Source organism: Athene noctua, chromosome 6 (genome assembly GCF_965140245.1).
Source record: "Athene noctua chromosome 6, bAthNoc1.hap1.1, whole genome shotgun sequence".
Lineage (NCBI taxonomy): Eukaryota > Metazoa > Chordata > Aves > Strigiformes > Strigidae > Athene > Athene noctua.
Genome location: NC_134042.1, coordinates 17,851,615 through 17,873,675, shown reverse-complemented (window position 1 = coordinate 17,873,675; position 22,061 = coordinate 17,851,615). Strand labels below are relative to the sequence as shown.

Here is a 22,061-nt window from a genome sequence, read left to right as displayed (position 1 = left end):
TAAATACAAGTAGATATTAATGGGATTTCAGCAATCAGAATCGGTAAATTTTCTTCTAGGCGTACTAGGAAGACTCTTCTTACTCGCAGGACTGAACTTCAGCAGTAAGAAGAAGTGGTATTAATAAGTACTTTGAAAAATTCCCAAAAGCTGAAAATATAATCTCTGATTATCTCACTGGAGCATACATGTATTATGTTCTTGTCTGTGAAGGACAAAATGAGTACTAGGTTGTAACAGGCTGCACCAAAAGAACAAATCTTTTCAACATAAATTGAATCTGATTTGTGGTTTGGTTTGGTTTTTTGGTTTGGTTTTCTTTTTTTTTTCTCTGTCCTGTTCATAGCTTATCTGCATTTCTCCTTTTCCTGGACTATTTCCTCTTCTGTTTTTGGCTTTTGCTTTTTTGAACAGTAGTACCTGCATGACTGTATAGAGGGAGGCAGGGACTATTTTCAGACTGGCTTGGTTTATTTTTTAGTTGACATTTTCTTTGGAAGCATATCTCCTCCAACCAGTAGTAGCTTCCTGCCCATTAGGAATCACCGGAAGACTTTGCAATTCCTCACTGTTCCTCTTCAGTCTAACTATTGATACAGTTTTTCTAATGGTAGAGAATAAGGGACTGCTGTAAGAGAGCTTTTCTGAAGGCTTAAAGTTGAAGTCTAGGAGAGATAATTTCTACTTTAGAGGTTGGACTGTTAGCTTTTCCCTGAAGTTGCTCCAAGTTCTGTTTCCTGAGAGATGAAGAAATAATTCAACAACCTTTCATCCCTGCCTATTGTCTGCCATAGGTATAGGGAGACCAAAAAATTTTGGTCATAGAAATGCCAGCATTAAACGTGTGTATTTTTCCATCATGAATGATGGAGTGATGATAGTTGGTAACAAATTTATAGCTACTGATGTCAAACTAAATTTTAAGCAGATCTACTGAAATACCTGAATCTCATCTCAAAGTCCTTTTGAAACTTCTGTGCCCTCAGAGAGCACACCTAACATTTGTGTATAACTTTGATCTAGCTGAGATTGTCTTCCAATGTCAAACTCATTCTATAAAGGCATGTTTAGTAGTCTAAAAATTATGAAGATAACTGATTCTTCTAATAAATGAATAACTGACTTGAGCAAATCTTGGGTTTTCAAATCTGATAATCCACAAAACTACCTCTTGACATATTTCTGTTTGTTTTTCATACAAATCTACTACTGCTTCCTACTAACTGGTTTAATGTTTAAATAAATAGGATAGTGTGTGTAATGTCCATTCATTGCCTAAGTTCTCAGGGCTTTGGGTAGCAATTACATTGAACTTGGACATTAGTATTTAAGATGGCTTTAAATCCTTGCTACTGTCTTCACTTTATGTGCATTACTTGTAGGAGCTAAACTTTACCTCCTACGTGAGGTGGATCTAAAATAGAATGTTTGTGTTCTCCAAATTAATTACTGTTGTGTTTTCTGTTGTTGTATTGTTTTCTTAGGTTTTGTTCCAATTTGTGCACTGGGTCTATCTCAGATTGGTCGTATGAACCTCGGAATGGATGCCAGTACATTCAAGTATTATACAATGTGTGGCCTCCAAGAAGGTTTTGAACCTTTTGCTGTCAACATGAACCGGGATGTTGCTATGTGGTTTAGTAAACGCTTACCAACATTTGTCAATGTGCCAAAAAATCATCCTCACGTTGAGGTAACATTACATGTTAGGGAAACACCTGTTTATCAACTGTTAGTTTAGCAAGCTGAGACATTAAACCCTTACTAATACTTTCTGTCATCAGATAGTTTGTCATATAAATCTATTAAGTCTCTCTTAGATAATTCCGATGATCTTGTCTATCTCCATCTTCATTTATGGTAGTATTACCATTCCTACGGATATACCTCTATTATATGTCTTACTAATTTATATTGTTGTGGTTAGCTATCACAAACATGTCAGTGGTGATTTCTTAGAACCATTTTTTTATATTCTATCTTACATTCGCTTTCATTTTTTTAAACCTTCTCTATTATGCGTTTTTCTTAAATATCTAAAAATTGTTCATCTGAATTCAACATCACTTAAGGTTAATAGAAGTGTGAACAGAGACAGTTCACTTATTTGAGGGACATGTAAGTGTCTGTGGTGTCGCTAAGTAATATCTCTTTCATTCATTCTTATGATGCATCAGTGATAGGAATTCCACAACCCCCTAACTAATCGACTCTTGAGAAGAATAATATATCCTGTGTTTCCATATCAATATATTCCACAGTAATATGTTTGAATTCCTCATCAGCCTTTTTTTTACTATAATCTCTAGGCCATTTACTTTAATTTAGGTGTTTAGCCAATTATTCCCTATTACTTGTCTTTGAACATTTCCTTCTTAAACTAAATACACTTCAGTGAATTCCAAGTAAATTATCTCAACTTTTTTTTTTTTTTTTTTTCAGGATCATTTCAACTGTATTCCTGTCTTTAAAAGTTTTTTTATATGTTCCTATCACTGAGTTTAAAAGCATACTGACTTTTTCAGCACAAGAGATAATAGTTGTGTAAGACTCAGACTTCATAAGAAGAATTCTTCATCTGAAGGATTCTAACTGATGTTTATTCTTGTTGTGGTAGAAAAATACTGATTCTTGTGAAGCAATTTTTTGATTACTTGTGGACTCAAAGTGAATTAATTTAATAAGATCTATACTTAAAAAAAAAACCTAAACAACCAACTGTATGGAACAACTTGAAAATTTTTACTGTAGTCAGGTTATACCAAATCTGTTGCTTCCCTTGCTTTTCAGGCTAGATTCACTGTCAAAGAAAGTCACATAGTTTTGAAGTTAATTCAATTTGAAAAATTTAAGTTGACTCTTTCAGTATCTCATACGCTAGTTGCCTAATGAAGGTTTTCAGCATTTTTCTTGAACAGTATTATTTAAATTTATTTCTATTTTTAGATATGGAGAATTGATGGAACCATTGAGAGTCCACCTCGGTTAAAAGTTACTCACAAAACATTTGGCACACAGAACAGCAATTCAGACATGATCTATTGTCGTTTGAGTATGCCCATTGAGTTCCGCTCATCATTCAACTTTGGCATGAGTGTGGAAAATGCGTCATCTGATGTTTTCCAAAAACGGTTAGGCTTGGGTTTAGTTAACCTATTTCATGCTCTCAATGTAAATGTGATATGTTCTATTATTATTTATTATTGTACACTCAAGATTTCATACCTGTTTTTGCACTAAGCACAAACTAGCATTGGATGCATGTTACTGAGAAATTTTTTTTGTCCTTGATGGTTTTAATAAATTTATAACACAACTTTGCTGCAGAAGGTAAGAGAGAACCCTTTCTAAAGACATGCACCACAAGGTTTATACTTGTTCATTGCTAAGCAGCTGTCATCCTTTCAGAATCATTGGGATTTTCAGAGCTCTTCAGCCATGCTGGAAAACCAGCTCAGAATCTTTTGCCCACTGGATTAATGCTCGTCTATATTATTGTTCAATTGCTTATTGTTATTGGAAAGGTGCCTAATCCATTCAAAGAAAAAAACATTGTGGGACAGATTTTTAAAGATACCAGGTACTACTGAGTTCAGCACCTTCCAGTATTGCTTTCTCCTCAGTTAACTGCTGTAAATCTCTCTTCCCTTCCTCTCTGCCTTAACTGCAATCAATTGTGGAGTATGTTTGTATCCTACACAGTCTTTACATACTTTATTTACTCACGCATACTCAGTACCCAGCAAACATGAGTTAGCTTGTAAATACACTTAGTTTAATAATGAATACTTTTAAAAACTGCTTTTCTTTTAAAACTAATTTACTGATGTTCTTTTATCTTTAGAAAGCACAGCCAAGAAATTGCTCCTCCTTCTACTACGGTAAGTAAATATGTTAAGATGTTTGATTCTTTTTACTTTTTGAAGTACATTTAGTCATGGCAGCGTCTTCATTCGAAATTGATCTACTGAAGGAAGCCTTTTTAATCGTTTGGTGTGATGTAACACTGTATCAATAATAATGCCCAGAGTTGTAAGACTTGAGGCATAAACCTCATTGCCTTAAACCACTAGTCTGTTTATGAGTTTAAAATATTATATATAAATATTTAATAGTAATCCGTTATTAACAGAATGTGAATTACTGTTATTAAGGTTTGATACAGGAGGTTTATTTAATCACTATTTGAGTATTCCTTGATAAAATAATACATATTTATATAATTAATATGTTCTTTTCCTCTTTTCAGTGTTTTTATTCACTTCGGATATTTGCTGGCCAAGACCCATCCTCTGTCTGGGTTGGCTGGGTAACACCAGACTATCACTTTTACAGTGAGAATTTTGACCTAAATAAAAATTGTACAGTGACGGTTACTTTAGGTGATGAGAGAGGCAGGGTTCATGAAAGGTATGGATTTATTTATCACTTTTTAAAGATTGTGTTTTCATACTGTTCAAAAGTGAATTATTCACAAGCTTGACGATATTTGAAACGAAAATTTAAACTAATGACAAAATTGATTATGGAGTAGGAGTGTTCTGTGCTCATTTATATGTGAATGCATTTTACACAGACTTGTTGAAGTGAGTATATTTACCATTAATGTTCTGTTTGAAAGAATGTTTTTTGATGCTTCTTTCTTTTAATATCCATGTTAGGTCACTGTGGATGAACCCATTATTTGTTTTAGCGTATCTTACATGAGCACACAGAAGCATGTGGAATTGTTTCATAATTATAAAAAAGGAAAAAATATAAAGGTGTACTTAGTCTGATCCCTTACCTGTGATGCTTAAGTTACTTTAAAAAAATGGGGTTTGTTAAAGACAAAACAAAACTAATAACAACACAGGCACCTTTAACTATTACTCCATTTAAAAGTACATCTTCACTGAATACTTAGTTAAGTTCAGTGTGACCTATGATTTGTTTTCTTTGTTCTTCCTGTTCTTTCAGTGTGAAGCGCAGCAATTGCTATATGGTTTGGGGAGGAGATATAATTGCTAACTCTCAGAGATCAGGTCGCAGTAATGTTGATTTAGAAATTGGGTGCTTTGTTGACCTGGCTACTGGAATGTTGTCATTCACAGCCAATGGAAAAGAGCTTGGCACGTGTTATCAGGTATTAATCAGATTTTCAGGAAGCTATCTAGGAACGTGGTTGTTTTGGTGTTATTATAAAGGGTTTTTTTTCCTGTTCAGAAGTTAAACTGAACATTGTTCATGTGACAATAACATGTTTTCCTAAATTATTCTGGCTTATCCCTCCTTTTTTCTCTCTCTCTTTTGTAAGACTATACTTTTCCAACTTCTTACAGTTGTTTCAGATGTTGAGGAAAGACTATTGGCAGATATTTTCAGAAAAAATATTTTTATACCTCTCAATTCTTGTTGTTCAGAATCCTGATTAAGAATTTTAATTGTTCTTTAAAATTATTTTATCAACTAAATCTATTATAGAGTATAGGGGAAATAATTATTTAAAATTATTGTGATTAAAATATTTAATTTAACTCCTGAAACCTTAAATCAATTGTATAGAGTGTACTTTTTATCAGCTACCCTGAAGCACTGAAATATTTTTAATAATATGCTATTCTATAAGTATCTCTCTAATTCTTTTTTTCATGGCAGTAGGGTGGGTGATCTTGTAGAGAATTCTTCAGAATAAACTGCGATTACTACTCTGACATGTACTTTGAGTCCAGCTGTAATGGGGAAATGAGGATAATGTAGCTGTCAAAAAAAATCCAAACCCAGCCAGACACTTTAAAACCACAGCACTGTGATTCATTGTGACTTAAAAGACTAGAGATAAATGCTAAGCCTGGAAATAAAGAGATCTTTGAGATATTTTAAAAAATGACCCTCTTCTACTTTTGGAGTATGGATCTTGATAGCAAATAAAGATTTGCAGTACCCTGATCAAATGATGTGCTCTCACCTTTTTCTGGTTCCCTCCCTCAGAAATTTGATTTTTGAGCTTCTTTGGTAGTGAGCTATTTTGTCCAGCGTAAAATGTGAAAGAACCCTAAAAGACGTGTGGTGGTCTCAAAAGCTGTATTCTGCCCTCAGTCTGTGCTTTTCCTAGAGCAAAAGGCAAAGTATGTAGCTGTAAATTGGCTGGATTTTTAAGGAGTTGCTTTAGAATGAGGTGTTGAATTTGGATATGTTTGAGAAGAATCAACAGGTAGTGTTACCGAAGTTCTTGTTATAGCTGTTGAGAGCATATAAGGCAGCAGACACACCTGCCTGAAAGTTAAGTGGGGCTATAAAATAACTCAGCAAATGCATTATTATATTAGAGGTAAACTACTAATCAACACTTTACTACAGTGTCTGCAGTTATTTGATAATGAAGGGTAAACTATATAGTATTTATATCGTATCATAGTCTGGAAGGAGATTCTTGTTGCTTGTTTTATTTTTTAAAATCTAATCTATTTTCTCTTCTAGGTTGAACCAAACACAAAGCTTTTTCCAGCAACTTTTGTACAGCCTACAAGCACTAACTTAGTTCAGTTTGAACTTGGGAGATTAAAGGTACAAAATATTTTCTAGAGAGGTGCTCTTTTAAGTCTGTTCATTTCCATGGAAATTCCTGCTGAATTGAATTTGTTTAGGAAGATCAAATCAATGGCATGACTTCTTATTTGACTTTTACGTTTACTTTTGCAAATGTCATTATTATATGAAAGTAATCGTTCAACAAACATAAACTGCAGTTGTCAAAATAAACTAAAGTTATTTGGGGAGAACATGGTTGATATTAGGGTTTTTTAATGAATTTTCTTTATTGTAATAACATATTTCTATGAGTTCTTTGCTATTAATAAATCGTACTTACATTTGGTATTATAGGTTTATTCATAATTAGATGTTACAAAAATAATTTTAATACACTTATTTGTTTCAGAATACTATGCCTTTATCAGCAGCAATTTTCAAAAGTGAAGAAAGAAATCCTGTTCCTCAGTGTCCCCCTCGCCTTGATGTGCAAACAATTACACCTGTTTTATGGAGCAGGATGCCAAACAGCTTTCTAAAAGTAGAAACTGAGCGTGTCAGTGAACGTCACGGCTGGGTTGTGCAGTGTTTGGAACCTCTGCAGATGATGGCACTTCATATCCCAGAAGAAAACAGGTAGATTTGGAAGGAACTACAGTGACTTGATGTGGACAAAATGTATTGAAACCTGATAGCTAGGTATTGATTAAACCTGATTTGGAGAATATTTACACTAGGGTTGTTTAGAATTTCTGATGTTATCTGCTATAATACTGTATTTGTGGAACTGAAGTACAAGAGGCTGAGTAATTTTAATTCTGTGTGATGGCATTTGCATACATATGAGAAAACATGACTATTTGGTTTTATTTAACTTATTAAATAATATCTCAGATCTCTAGGTCTTTAAACAGATTTTCTCAGCTTGAAAAAAAACCCAAATATAAAGAAAATGCTATTACTATTTTGCTGATGTTTTTCTGTAATAAAAACATGTAATTTGTTCCTGTTTCATCTACTCTGAATTTCCATGAATTAAGTTTTTATGTTCTTGTTGACAAAACCCTGATTTTCTTAGATTTTCATTAGGTTTCGCCTTCAGAGTGAGCATAATAAAGATGCATCCAAATATCAAATACCATAACCAGTGACAAACCAAAGCATAGCCAAAGATAATTTAACTGCTGTACTTTTATCAGTTATTTTGCAGATTCTTTTAATAATTCAGTAACCAATTTTATTTATTGTTAATAAAACTGAATTCAATAAAAGAGTAAAAGATACCGTGTTTTGTGGAAAAAATGAAATAATCCTCAATAAGCTATAAAGGCACTGTTTAGTGACTATATTACGGCAGAGTTTCAGCATTCCAAATACATTTAATTTAAAAACAAGCTCTAATTTACCATAGATTCCAAAGAAGCTTCACTATCTTACTTTTTTCCCTTTTTCCCTATGGAGTACTAATTATAAAAAATGTTATCAAATTATTATAATTTACTATGCTTTAATGATGCACATGCTAAGATTAAAGTATCACCCTTAATATTAATGGTTTAAAGTAGAGCTGACCAAAATGCACAGAGATTATAAAACTTCTCTTTTACAAAATTATTTCTAATTAAATTGATTGGTGTTCTGTTTCTTTATTTCATAACAGATGTGTTGATATTTTGGAATTATGTGAGCAAGAAGATTTGATGAAGTTTCACTATCACACTTTAAAACTCTATAGCTCAGTTAGTGCTCTAGGTAATACTAGAGTTGCTTATGCACTTTGTAGCCACGTGGACATATCTCAGCTATTTTATACAATAGATAATCAATACTTACCTGGACTCCTACGTTCTGGATTCTACGACTTGCTCATTAGTATTCATTTGGAGCACGCCAAGCAAGCCAAGCTCATGATGAACAATGAATTTATCATTCCAGTTACAGATGAAACTCGAACTATTAAATTATATCCTGATGAAACAAAGAAGCATGGTTTACCTGGAGTAGGGCTTAGCACTTGTCTGAAACCAGGCTTTAATTTTTCTACTCCATGCTTTATTGTGACCAGCGAAGAACGTCAGACATCCAGCCCAGAGATACCCCTTGATACACTTAAATCCAAGGCCATAAGTATGCTAACAGAGGCAGTCCAGTGTAGTGGTACTCACATACGAGACCCTGTTGGGGGACAGGTTGCATTCCAGTTCGTTCCTGTTCTTAAACTGATAGCAACGTTGCTCATAATGGGGGTGTTTGATGATGATGATGTGAAGCAAGTGTTACTCCTCATTGATCCCAATGTGTTTGGAGATCACAAGGAAGAAAGAGAAGAGAGGACAGAGAAGGAAGAAGTTACACAAGTTGAAGAAAAAGCTGTAGAAGCTGGGGAGAAAGCAATAAAAGAAACAAAAGCTCCTGCAAAAGGCTTATTACAGACAAGATTGCCAGAATCTGTTAAGCTTCAGGTGACCATTTAATATAAATATATTGCATATGTTCTACTGTTGATGGAACAAAGGTAATGCTTTTTGCTTGTCCTCTCGTTTGTAAGATTTGAAATCCTGAAGATCTTTATTCCACCTTGCCTTATAACCTCACAAATTTGATGATGATGCAATTCTTTCTACATATAACTACACTCAAAATAGATATGCAAATACATATTTATTTCATAAGTATATTTTAAAAGAGGGAGGGTTGGACCAGGCGATCTTTAAAGGACCCTTCGAACCCAAAATATTCTATGATTTCTGCATGATTTTTTGAGTTCATGGAATGAAAGACTGTGAATGCAATACAGTATTATCGATCAGGTAATAAAACTGTATAATTTGTCACCTTTACAGTGTTAAAAATATGGGGAAAAAACTATCTTATTTTTACAGTCTCTTACAGTGCATACTATCTGCTGCAGTTCTTCCCCAATTAGATTTTGTTAAATTGTTGAACTTAAGTCTGTTTTTTCTATCCTAGATGTGTCATTTACTCAATTATTTCTGTGACTGTGAGCTACAACACAGAGTGGAAGCAATTGTATCATTTGCAGACCGTTATGTATCAAAATTGCAATATAATCAGAAATACAGGTACAATGAACTCATGCAAGCTTTGAACATGTCTGCTGCTTTGACTGCCAAGAAGACTAAAGAATTTAGGTCTCCTCCTCAAGAACAGGTAATATTTAACAAATAGTTGAATATAAAGATTAAAAAAAAAATCTTTGTGATGATAAAATAGAGTTCTGACTTCTAAACTACCATTGGAACTTCTAGAGAAACAAAATGAAATTTGAAATAAAATTTATTAAGGTACCACAAAATACTGAATATCAGAATGCTTATACCTGTACTCCAGAATTCAAGCTCTAAACCAAAGTTGACTTAGGATTTCTCAACAGTGTAGAAAAATTGAACATTACTGCCCAACAATGAGGAGCTGAGATTCATCTGGTTCTGCAAGCTGATGATAATTTGATAACTTTAGTTGATAAAAGTTAGCATGAAGTTAGTGTTGTGCTGACATCTGTATGTTGGAAATAGTCTTTTCTACCTCAGGAAGTAACTTTATTATAAAGTGTAACTGTATTTTGATGTTAATTATAATTAAAGCTTACAAAGTACCATTGCTTTAGTATGTCTTTTAAGATGTATTAGAAATCCATTATTTGTTTTAATTTTATTATAGATTTTATTATAAACTGGTAAAGTATGGCTATATATTAGAAAGTGTCTTAGGCTTTCTCACTGTTTTAACTATGTTTTAATTCCATTAAAGATTAATATGTTGCTGAATTTTCAACTGGGAGAGGATTGTCCCTGTCCAGAGGAGATCCGGGATGAGTTGTACGAATTTCATGATGATCTTCTAATTCACTGTGGTGAGTGGCAAGGTTTTGTTATGTTTTGGGGGTTTTTTGACACTTTATGTGGAAAAAAAAAAACCCAGATCCATTAAAAAAAATAAAATCAGTATAAGGTTTTTTTGTTATATGTATTACTGTCTACATGGTGACTTCCCTGACAGACTTTGGTGCCTCTTACAATAATATGGGAAACCTGTGTACTTCTTTAAGTTTCATTGTAATATATCTGTTTAACATTATCTGATAATATTCTGTTTATATATAATTTTTTGACTTAATTGAAAAAAAAAAAAAAATCCAGTCAAGAAGTTTGGGTTACCTTAAAAGATTTATAAAGGCATGTGTATATGTACAAGCAGATGAAAGATATTGAAAGAACATTATTACTGTGAAGCTGGTAGTAGAAAATTTGTTAAAAAACACTAGATGCAGGGTGCTTCTGTTGCTTTAGCTTAGTTTCCTGGTGTATACCTAACTGTGACAGTCAATCCTTATAAACCTCTATTTCACTGCACGTTACAGCTTGAGTTGTCCCAGTCATTGAATTTGAATTTCCTTAGGGTATCCTCAAGGGTGAGCTATATCAGATACCCTGTGCAATTTATGTGGATTAAGGAATCCCATTTTATATGTGATGCCAGAAATCTTTTGTTAGTCTATTGAGATCTTAGTCTAATGAAGACAATCATTAGTCCATTTACAGTAATACTAACATTTACAGTCTGAGTCATCCACTTATTACTGCTCATTCCCAATAATTATGCAGTTAAAACTGATATACACAAGCTTTTTCATATCTATCTACTTGGTTGATATATTGGTAGTCACTCTTCCCGTTCATTTCTTGGTCCTATGGTTGATGGCACCCATCTTGTTCAAGAAGAATGGGACAGGGTTATTACAGTGAATTGACAGCATCTCAAGTTCTTCCTCAGGAAGAGTACAGTAATCTTAATAGTTTCTTCCTCCTCCTCGCCTCCTTCTGTTTGCTGGAGGTCACTTTTAAATGTTTACTAATACAATCTGCTAGTTCTCTCTTTAATGGTTATCCCTAAAACCAGTTTTACCCAGTTCATGGAATTGCATTCTTTTAGTGACCTCTAATTAACAGTCTGTGGTTTCTCTTTGTAGCCATGATGCTTCCCATACCACTCTGTGCTTGTATTGATAAGGCTTCTGCTACCATCTTGTGCTGCTATTTTTGAGTATCCTGTGAGAATCGCCAGCAACCCTCAAGCAGTGATTTTTGTGATAAGCCAATTACCATTTTTCAACTACCTCAGGCTTAGCCTCAGCCGAAGATGAGTAGGTCAATGGGTATCTATCTTGTGTTTCATCAGTTTATTTCTGAGGATATTATATAAGACGGTATTAGAAGTCCTTAAACCCAAGATTTATATCTGTAAGGTTAGCTACATTATAGGTGGAAATTTAGCTGGTTTAATGTAATTTGGTTTTGTTAATCCTTATCAAAAATTGTTTCTTTCATTTCAGAATTTTTCTTCCAAGCATTAAAGTGAATAGTTTATATCCCCATATATACTCTTCTTTCTCCCTCTCTTTATTTAGATAGATACCATCATCTCCATTGTTCAGTCACTTAGTGCTTGATCTGACCTCTGGTTTTCAAAGATAATGCCTATTTGGTGTCAGAGAGTTCTCTGAGACTCCAGGATGAAGATTATGGAAGACCCCTAACTTACTTGGAAATGTCTTAACTCTGCAGTATATTTATTTTACCTTGACATCCTGGTGCTAATATTAAGTTAGTTTAGGTCCCAATCACTCTTCATCTTTTCAAGAGGTAAAACCCTACTGATTGTGGGTGGTTTTTTTAAATTTTAGGGGTATAATTTTATTATTGTTTCTGATTCAACACACACATTTTTAATGTAATATAGAGAATTGAAGATAGAGAAAGCACAGTCTCATGATTAAAATAGCTCAATGATTCTCTGGATTCTAAAGAAAATCATATTCATTACTTTGTACAGATTTATCATAGGTGGTCACTGAGGACAAATGCTTCTCGTTATCTGTGTCCTGACTTAGTCCTGAAAATCAGTACTAAGCAATCACAGCTGCAGATAAAATGAATAGGAGTTGTGCTTGGAATACTTAATCAGCTTTTTAATACTAAGTATACTTTGCGGTCTAAGTGGAAAAATATGTATGCAATCAAGTAATTAAAGGCTGCTTCATAATGAATATACGCAAATAGTCTGAATTAAAGTTACTCAGGCAGTCTTAATCCTAACATGTCCTACACTGTGAGTGGTTAATTTTGCCAGCAAAATGATAGTCCTCTATCGCAATTTCTGTGTGTAATTTTTTGTTTATAAACAAACCAAACAAATTTCCGACGGATTTTATTGCATAGTATCAAATTGACGCTTATCTGGGTTGAAACCATCTGTTCCAGTGCACAGACCTATGCCACTTCAATTAAGTGATTAACCAGGAGCGATGTAAGATGGTCAACTTCTGAATGTATTGCAACTCTACGAGGATGCAGAATGAAAAATGAATGATATGGAACAGTGAATGAGACAATATTTCCTCCAGTTCAACACTGTCTTAACTCATCATACCAGTGCATTTCTGCTTGTCTGCCCATTTCTGCTTCTCAAGAGTTCTCCTTCCAGTGTATATCTTTTGCTTCCATGGCCTGGCCTTTTTTTTCAATGCCAGATAGTTTCTTGCTTTCTTTAACACCCTTGTCTGCTTTCTCTTTCCTTTTCTTATTGGCTACATTTCCTGTTCTTAGGTTTTCCAGACTGACTGTAGCAGTCCTTCATTCTTAGATTTTCATTTTGCCCAGGCAGTCTCACTTTTCCCATTCCTTAAATTCCATATGTAGTTTCAATTTCCAGTTTCTGGCTCTCTCATTCTCTCCCACTGCCTCCGAATTTTTTTTATACCTAGTCACTTAGTCACTCCTAGTCATAACTATAACTCCTTCCCCTTGGTAGCTTCCAGTGGCAGTTTCTCCAACCTGATATCACATTTCATTTCATCTTTTATTTCTTAGTTTCTTTTTTTAAAAAACAGTTTTAGCCTCTGCAGTTGATTCTTTTCCCTCTGCTCCACCTTGTATCTCTTTAGCATTGTCTGGAAATCTTTTCCTTTTCTCAACTGCACTTTGACCAGCAGCCAAACAGCAAAAGCTTGCATTTCAGCTCAGCACAACTAGCTCTGGTCTGAAGGGGACCTGCTTAGATGTTCTGTGCTTCTGCACATAATGCCTGTGATATCTGATCATCACTAAGAGGTGTGAAAGATTTGAAAATGCTTTGAATATTTGTGAAGCAATGTAATGAACTGAACTGTATTAAACTACCTTGTAAAATGACATCCCGGCTCATCATATACATTTTCATCGAAAACTTGTATCACTGGTATAATCTCTGAACATCTATATTCTGACAATTTAAAATTCAGTTAATATGTTTGTTTATGACTGCTAAATATCTTGACTGAAAATTTGTACCGTATTGTGAGATATGGCCATACTTTTTTTTTACATTCTGCAATATGAAACAAAGGATCATATATTTAATCAAATATGTTTCTGAGTCAAAATTAATTGCTGTAGTAGAATCTTTCAAAAATACCATCTCTTTGGTCAAATACTGAAAACATAATATTATAAATTTGGATATAGAAGTATGTGTACTGAAATAAACATAATTTAACGGGTGCTACTGTAGCTAATATGTTAAAGCTTCTGGTCTTACTACATTTTTTTATACTGTATGAAATTTGCCAGATGAAATGCCTGTAGATATTTTGGTATTGTTTAAATAGTTTAAAAATGAAGGAGTTAATCTTCAAAGATTAAGATTTGTTTCTAACCAGTTTTATTATCTGCTAAGGTATTCCATTAGAAGAGGAGGAAGAAGAAGAGGAAGATTCCTCCTTGACGGGCAAACTTCGTTCACTAATGTACAAAATCAAAGGTCCACCAAAAGCAGAAAAAGCAGAACCTAAGGAGGAAGAAGAGAAATCTCCTAGTAAGTTGTCTTTCCACATAAATACTTCTGTGATGCAAGTGTTAAAGGTGTATGCAGTCAGCAAGAGTGTATTTCTATCCATCTATACCATTTCCTTTTTAACCATATCCTTTCTGAATTTAAAGAAATATCCAATCTATTTGACTAACTAAACAGAAGGAACATCTTTATCACAAGTAAAAATTCTGTATTCATAAATTATTTATTTAACAGAATTTTCCAGAATTTAGTATTGTTATTTTTTATTCTGCTCTTTACTTCTATAGATCTTTAACATGTGTCTCTAAAATCAGAAGGCAGAGAAAAATAGTCTAGATATCATCAGTTTTCCTGAAAACTTTTCTATATAGTTCATAAATTTCATTGCCCTTTACAGTGAGTTTTCATGTTGCTTAAATATACATGAGAAGAACAGACACCATTGAGCAGAAACTTTTTTAATGTTCGTTTCTGAAGCAGAATGTTATAGAGGGAGGAGGACTGGGATATCCCTATGTGTTTGCTGAGTAATATTAAGCTATGAACATTTTTTAAAAATATAAATATTTAACTCAAAACACTTGAAAAGTCTGTGTATATATTTTGAAACTGATAAGAGACAATTTAATCCACAGACCTAGGAATAATATATATGGGGAAGGTATATCACATCACTGAAAACAGTCTTTACACCTGGTATGGCTGAATAAGCACAACAGAGAACCGAGAGTAACTGTTGAAACAATACAATAATTTATTTAAAGTTAATTAGTTTAATGGTATTTAAGAGTAAGCCAACAGATAGTCTTTATACCTGTTTTCAGATCTGTTTTGTCCTGTGGCAGTGATTCATATAGCCACAGAATTGCTGGGACTGGAAGGGAGGTTGTGTGGTCCCAACCCCCCTGCTCAGGCAGGACCACTTAAAGCTGGTTGCCCAGGACAGTATCCAGACAGCTTTTGAATATCTTCAAGGATGGAGACTCCACAACCTCCTTGATCAATGTGTGCCAGTGTTCAGTCCCCCTCACAGTGGAAGTGTTTCCTTCTGTTCAGATGGACCCTCCTGTATTTCAGTGTGTGCCCACTGCCTCTTTTCCTGTCACTGGGCTCTGAAAAGAACCTGCATCTGTTTTCTTTGCATCCTCCCTTCAGGTATTTGTATACATTGATGAGATTGCCCCTGCAACTTCTCTTCTCTAGGCCAAACAGTCTAAGCTCTGTCTGGGTTGATGCTGAGCAGATAGTTGATGAGCTTTCTTCCTAAAATGGCCTGACACTACATGTTGCAAGGCACTGTTGGAGGTTGGTTGGACTTGATTCATATGATGTATGTATCAGCTGATAACATATATATCCATATTGTATTGAGAGATAGCTGTGCAAAGCCTGCCAGACGTTAATTGATGAAAGTTTTTACTCTTGATTTAAAGTTAGTTCTTGTAAGAAACATAAATGTAGTTGAATCAAGGTTATTCTACACATAGAGGAATGATGGATTAATTTAGCACTTTAATTCATATTTTTTGTAATACATAAAGATGGAAAATTTATTTTTTCTGTAGAAGAGTAAATTAAAATTACATTTGTTGTTATTTATACACAAATGCCGTAAGTTTGCCATATTTCATATCTGTCGTCTTATTACTTTACCATGCCTAATGGCGTAAAACAAGCTGAAAAGGAGACTAAGAATTTATTTCAGCAAGTTTTCTTCATATTCCTGCAACCAGATTAAGAAGTATTATCCAGTAAATATTTGAACACTTACAGGGTGTAATATGTTTAGTTATATACTTTTATAGAGAGGAAACTATTTTTTTTTTTTTTAATTTTTTTTTTACTGCATTCAAACAGTTTTAACTGGTAAATGCTGCCAGAGCTTATAATAACTCCTATACTGTATGTGAACCAGTTTTTGTTCTCTGAAATGCTGGATTTTCAGAAAAAACAAGCATGTTCATAATCACAGTGGGATGTCATACATAGCAGCTTGTCATTTCTTCATAATGCTTTGAAGAATATTATTTAGTTGGTTAACCAATTTAAGAAATGATGCACATGCATTAAGTAATAGATAATTGCATGCAGTCATTTTAGCAGTGGAAAGCTGAAAATAGACTATTGCATGTATTAGTGCTGTCTCAAAGATAAACTACTTTTAATTAAAGGAAGCACTGAAATGAAAAATGTTGCAGACACCTTCCTGTAATGTTTGTTACAGAGATTAGTTCAAACTCTATGCTACTTGAGAGCAAACCAGAGTTTGTAAATGGAAGACAGGAAAGTCCGACATCCTGAAGTTATATCCAGTTCTGTCTGCTTCAGTTGAGTAGCAATTTGTCATTGTTCTTTCATCTCTGCAGTATTTCATGTTGCATTTTGAAGGTATATTGTTCTTTTGGCTCTCCTTCCTCTAATAAATTATTTATTGTAGCTGGTTCTGTTACTGGCAGGGAACAACTGGTTACAAAACAAAGTGTTCCTATTCCTTGCTACTACTACCTCTTCTTAGGGCACATATACACACAAACTGGCATAACAGGGTGCACATAAACACCTTGAAACACTTGAAATCACAGACTTTTCATTCTGAGCAGTATTCCTGTACATGTACGCTCTCATACGCTATTCTCTGACATGGGAGAAGTGTTCATGGTCTAAACAGGTGAGACTGGTTCTGTGAATACAGTTCCCCTACTGTCTGCATGAGTGTTTTATTGAGCCTCTTTGAGCAACTCACCTGACTTTCACTGCCATGTGTTACCCTCAGTGAGGTTGATGTGTAGTGTGAATCTCAGAAATTTTGTCTTTGCTGTCATATGTTTATGAGCTTTCAATCCTTGATAGTGACTATGGATGGTGAGGAATAACTAAGGCAAAAAGCAAGATTTCTCCAGCTCTTTCTTCAGTACATAAATTTTTGCTGAGGTTTCTCATTGCCTTTGCAAATGAAGATTGGGTTTTGCCAGCTCTGAGTTTCTATAACACCATCTAAATATCACGTACAGAATTGTTCAAGTGACTTGAGGTTGGTCTTGTAACTAACAATGGTAGTAAGTGCTTCTTTCCTATTTCCAGTTTGCTCAGTTTGGCAAAAGGTCCTTGTACAGACCCAGAACAGTTAATTTCATTTCAGATTTAATAATTTCATCAGAGTTGTGTGAGACTAGGCAGCAATGCTGTTTTGTATCTCAGGATATCTCTTACATGATCTGCTTGTTCTGTAAAGCACTGGAGAGGGTTTATCCTGTCTTGAAAGCATATTTTGGTATGTTAGGCTTGATACAAGGTTGTATATACATTAATTCTTATAATAATATCACGTGCTGCATGAAAAAGGGTTTTATTCTCCAGTGACTCATCTGTTAGCATCTGCTTTCCCTTTAATGTTAGTAGGACCTATTGGTATCTGGAAAGTATAATTTCTTCAGGCTTCATGTGGATTCTGTTGTCATGAATCAGGAAGCTTTCACTCCTAAAGCCTCAGTGCTTGGTCCTTAGAAGAGAGCAGTTTGCATATTTTATATACTGCCGCTTTAGGTCACAAGAAATGCGGGTTGGACAAGTGATTCTACAGTGTCTGTTTTTCTAGAAATTTCAGATAATCTCTCCAGGCATAGCACAAATATATATATGGATGAAGTAATTTAAAGGACAAAGAAAAATTATATCTATGCTACATTACATTACATTTTATACTTGACTGTAGCTGGAGACTGTGAGGTATGTAGTCCATGTGTACCCCAGTCTTATATGCATGAAGAGGGGGGCTGGTGTGCATGGTGTGTACCTATTGCTAAGGCCAAAATTTTCTGGCCTTGAGCATCTGATCATACATACTTAGAGTGTGAATATTCATAGAAAGGAACTATTTTTCACAAAGAAATCTTCCCTTCCTCTAAGAATGCATTCATACCTACTCACAAATAGATTTTTATCTTAGGAGAGGAATGCCAGCAATTTAAGCTAGCATTAATGATGAATTAGTAAAATTTATTTCTAAAGACAAGCTAGAACTCAGAGAATAAACACACTGAGGAAAAAAAAAAATAGTGTTAATTATGATGATAGGACTTCTGTAACTGTCAAGTCATAATTTGGATAAGGCATATATATGGGGGAGTCATCACACAGCCTTGAAAGATTGTTAAGGCACTGCAATTTCTTGTTAAAACTTAAAAACTGAAAAAACATTAGCAACTATTTTAGCTGGTTATCAATGTCACCATGTCATATATTCAGTTTGCTCCCAGCTTCTGTTACAGGTTAATCCGCTGGCCTGCCCTTCACCCCCTTCCCCAAGCGAGAGGTGTGGGGTAAAAGGTATAGTATCCCTTACACACCAGGAATGGCAAAGAAAGACTTTTTATTTAAGACAGTGAGTAATATGTCTGCTCTTTAGTTTTTCTGCACGTAGAAATGAAAGGAGATCTTCATGCATTTTAGGACTAGAAACTATGACTGTCAGTCTTACTTAACTGTGGCTCTTCAGGTGCCTCTAACTCAGGGAGCATATCTGCTATTATAATACAATTTTTTCATGTAGGACCATATGTTCTGAAGGTATACACTTCATTACTGGTCCTAGAATAGAAATCAGGAAATAGAATTGATTTGAACCAATGCCCTAATTGAGTTTTCACATTAAAACAATGAATCATGGATTTTTCAAAGTGATCTTAGTGTGGATATATGAGAATGTTTGTGTGAAAAGGTTAAGTATCTGTTGAATAATGTCCACTGCATGTTCAAGAGAAAAAAAAAAAAAAAAAAAAAAAAAGTAGCAACTGCAGCATTAAGTTGAAGAATCACAGTCTGTGTCCTTTGAGACCTTGTTCCTTAGAATGTTACTTACACCGAAACAACAGTGATAACTTACTAGTTGTTACAACAGACTTCCTACTGGCTGTTAGCTTCATTTTTTTCTTGCTTGTCTTTTAAATTTTGGGTACAGAGTGCTTGCAGTACAGTACGTTTATGATTTATTAGCAGTCAGAAAGAATATCAGACTACTGCTATTATTGAGACCATGCTGGAGTCATCACATTTGATTGTTTCTCATCTATTCTCATCTACTGGCTGAGTTGCAAGCAGATCTTTTTCCTCAAGTGCAACAAACACAGCAACTTCTCTGTTTCAGTATAGGGCAAAAGAAGGTAGAAAGGATTAGAGGGGAGGAAACAACAAATCACTGTCGCAATATATCTGATTAGAAAAAGACCCTAAACAGACTGCTAAACCTGAACTAAGATGCATAGAAGGCATAAGAGCAGCCTAGAAAGAACTATATTCTTATTTCCCGAAGTTTTAAACACTAATGCCTCTTAAAGGATTATGAATACTGTCTTTGCCAATTTTTGCAAGGCTTTCCTCTGCAGGAGTTCAGCTAGAAGTCCTGAGAGTGTACTGCCATGCTTAGATGTGGGTGAGTACATGTAGGTGGCTAGGAGTGGCAACTTGAGAAGTCTCTAGTTTTAGGCATTAGAAACTGGACTTCAAAGTTCTGTATCTTTAAGAAATACTCAGTTAAGAAATTAATCCTGGGAATGAGCCTTATACACTTGGAGCTAGAAGCACTAAGCAGTCTCTACAGTTGCGGAGTAATATGATGGGTAAGACTGTAATGATTCAGATCCATCTAACCCAATACCTTGTTTCAAACAGTGCCCACAAATGGTCACCTGGGGGCAAGTGAGAATAAAACGTTCAGATGTGATACTTACAACTTAATGCTGTCACAGTCTCTAGTTTCTTCAGGAGATTTCCTGAGTCTAAACAGGTTTTATCTTTCTGACAGATATTTGAGTAGTCTCCACTTGAGCAAGTGTGAACTTTTAGCATTTGCCACATTTTTGACAGTGAGTTTAAGGGTTCTGTCATCCATTATGTGAAGAAAACACTTTCTTTCTGGCTAAGCTCCTGCCTTGTGAATGGACTTCATTTGATGGTCTCTTCTTGTGTTGTATTGAATAGTGTGACTTTTGGATTAACGTAATGACATAATGTCCTCTGCTTTCACCCTTTCTTAATAAATCCTGGCTTTTGATGTGATCTTTTTGACTGCCAGTGAATTTGAGTTGATACTGATAATTGAGCTGATATTTGTGTAAGTTGATCAGGGAGGTCATCCTCTTAGAGATAATCAAAAACCGTCTAGACACAGTCCTGTGTTTCATAGGAGGAAGCCTTAACCTCCTCCTTGAGTTTACCACTTCAGGTTGCTTTTATCCCATGTTTATCCCCTTCCCCCCCCCCAGTCAGAAAGCCATAGTAAGTCCATGGTAAGTAATTCTTTAATAAGATCATTGACTTTCTGACAAAAGAAGTTTGTTATATTTATGTAACCAGAAATCAGTGATACTCAATGAGTTGGAAAGTTCTGGGAAATTATTAGTTATTCTAGGAAAGAAGAGTTTAGTGCAAGAATCAGAGGAAATTGCCTTGTTGCACTGAAAGAAGTAATTGTTTTGTTTGAAGAAACTTATACAGTGTTTGGAACAAAGCTTGTTTAATGTTTTCATTCATAATATGTCCCTAAGAACAGGGCTGTCAATGAATAATATTATAATCTTAATAATAATAAAAGTAATAATTTAAATCTTAAATCTTATACAGAATCTTCCCCCACAGAAAAGAGCCTATTTGTTAAACAAAATCTGATAATTAATGATAGTTTTCTACAAATACATCATTAAGTAAACTGTAAGGGAGAAAAGTTAACAAGTAAAAGGATAGTGTAGACACAAAAATAAATGGATTTGCATTAGCTATAAGCACGTTTGTGCTGGAAATTGGGAGGGGGCAGTTCTTACCATGAGAAGAACTTGGGAAAGTCAAGAGGTAACTTTTTTGGAAATAGAGGAAAGAAACTTGCATTGTTTTGAGAAGAAAAGTGATTATTCATGTTCTACTTGATCTCAACCATGAACGTTTGTTGGAACAAGCACTGGAACATGTGTTTAGTTTTCAGGTAAATTTCCTAAACTCTGGGCTCAGAAAAATTGTTTTCAGGGTCACTGAACTTGTAACATATACAAAAGAACTCTTTCAAGCAATATGCATTGTGTAGTTCCAAACAATATAATTTTTTAGAAAGTGTATTCCCAAGTGGCAGTGTCTTTCCCCAAACAGATGGGAAATAGAAATTAAATTCCCCTATTCTAAGTCAGTTTGCATCTCCTGCTTGTTAGTGTGTATGCATCATCATACAATTCTAAGATTTTTCCAGGTAGATCATCTTTTTGAAGACAATGTGCGTCCTTTGTTTGAACAACAAAATGGCCAAATATTCATCAAGTGAATGACCACCAAAAGCTGTTCAAGCCATCCTGGCTAGGCCTTACATTGGATATTTGATTTAGAAAGGCAGCTGTCTCACCCTGCTTTCTGGCAGTTTTGTAAATTTAGAACAGAATTTATTGCCTCCTCCCCCCTGGCAAAATTGATTGGCAAGCTGAGCTCACATTCATGGATATTTATGTTGTAATTGAACTCATACTTGTCAGCCAATAAACTGTTTACTGAAAACTTAATTACCAATTTCTGTATTCCAAACCTAGGCTGATGAGTATCAAAAATACCATGTTTCTTTGGCATTATGAAATTAAATTTCAGTCATTCCTAATGAAAAAGAGTTTGTGCTGTACTTATTGTATTTTATAAAACTTGATGTAGAAATGAAGAATAAATCAAAAGTT

The 22,061-nt window shown here is 34.5% G+C and overlaps 1 protein-coding gene across 1 annotated transcript in view; it reads left to right on the top strand.

The window, feature by feature from the left end:
* Positions 1–22,061, top strand: part of RYR3 (ryanodine receptor 3) — a 241,883-nt gene that overhangs the window by 110,421 nt on the left and 109,401 nt on the right. The window contains exons 28-38 of the mRNA XM_074909779.1: positions 1,485–1,693; positions 2,947–3,131; positions 3,845–3,881; positions 4,250–4,410; positions 4,960–5,125; positions 6,460–6,546; positions 6,920–7,146; positions 8,171–8,972; positions 9,481–9,681; positions 10,282–10,384; positions 14,245–14,382. Of these exons, the coding sequence (XP_074765880.1) occupies positions 1,485–1,693; positions 2,947–3,131; positions 3,845–3,881; positions 4,250–4,410; positions 4,960–5,125; positions 6,460–6,546; positions 6,920–7,146; positions 8,171–8,972; positions 9,481–9,681; positions 10,282–10,384; positions 14,245–14,382 (2,316 nt within the window). The remainder of the gene's footprint in view (positions 1–1,484; positions 1,694–2,946; positions 3,132–3,844; positions 3,882–4,249; positions 4,411–4,959; positions 5,126–6,459; positions 6,547–6,919; positions 7,147–8,170; positions 8,973–9,480; positions 9,682–10,281; positions 10,385–14,244; positions 14,383–22,061) is intronic.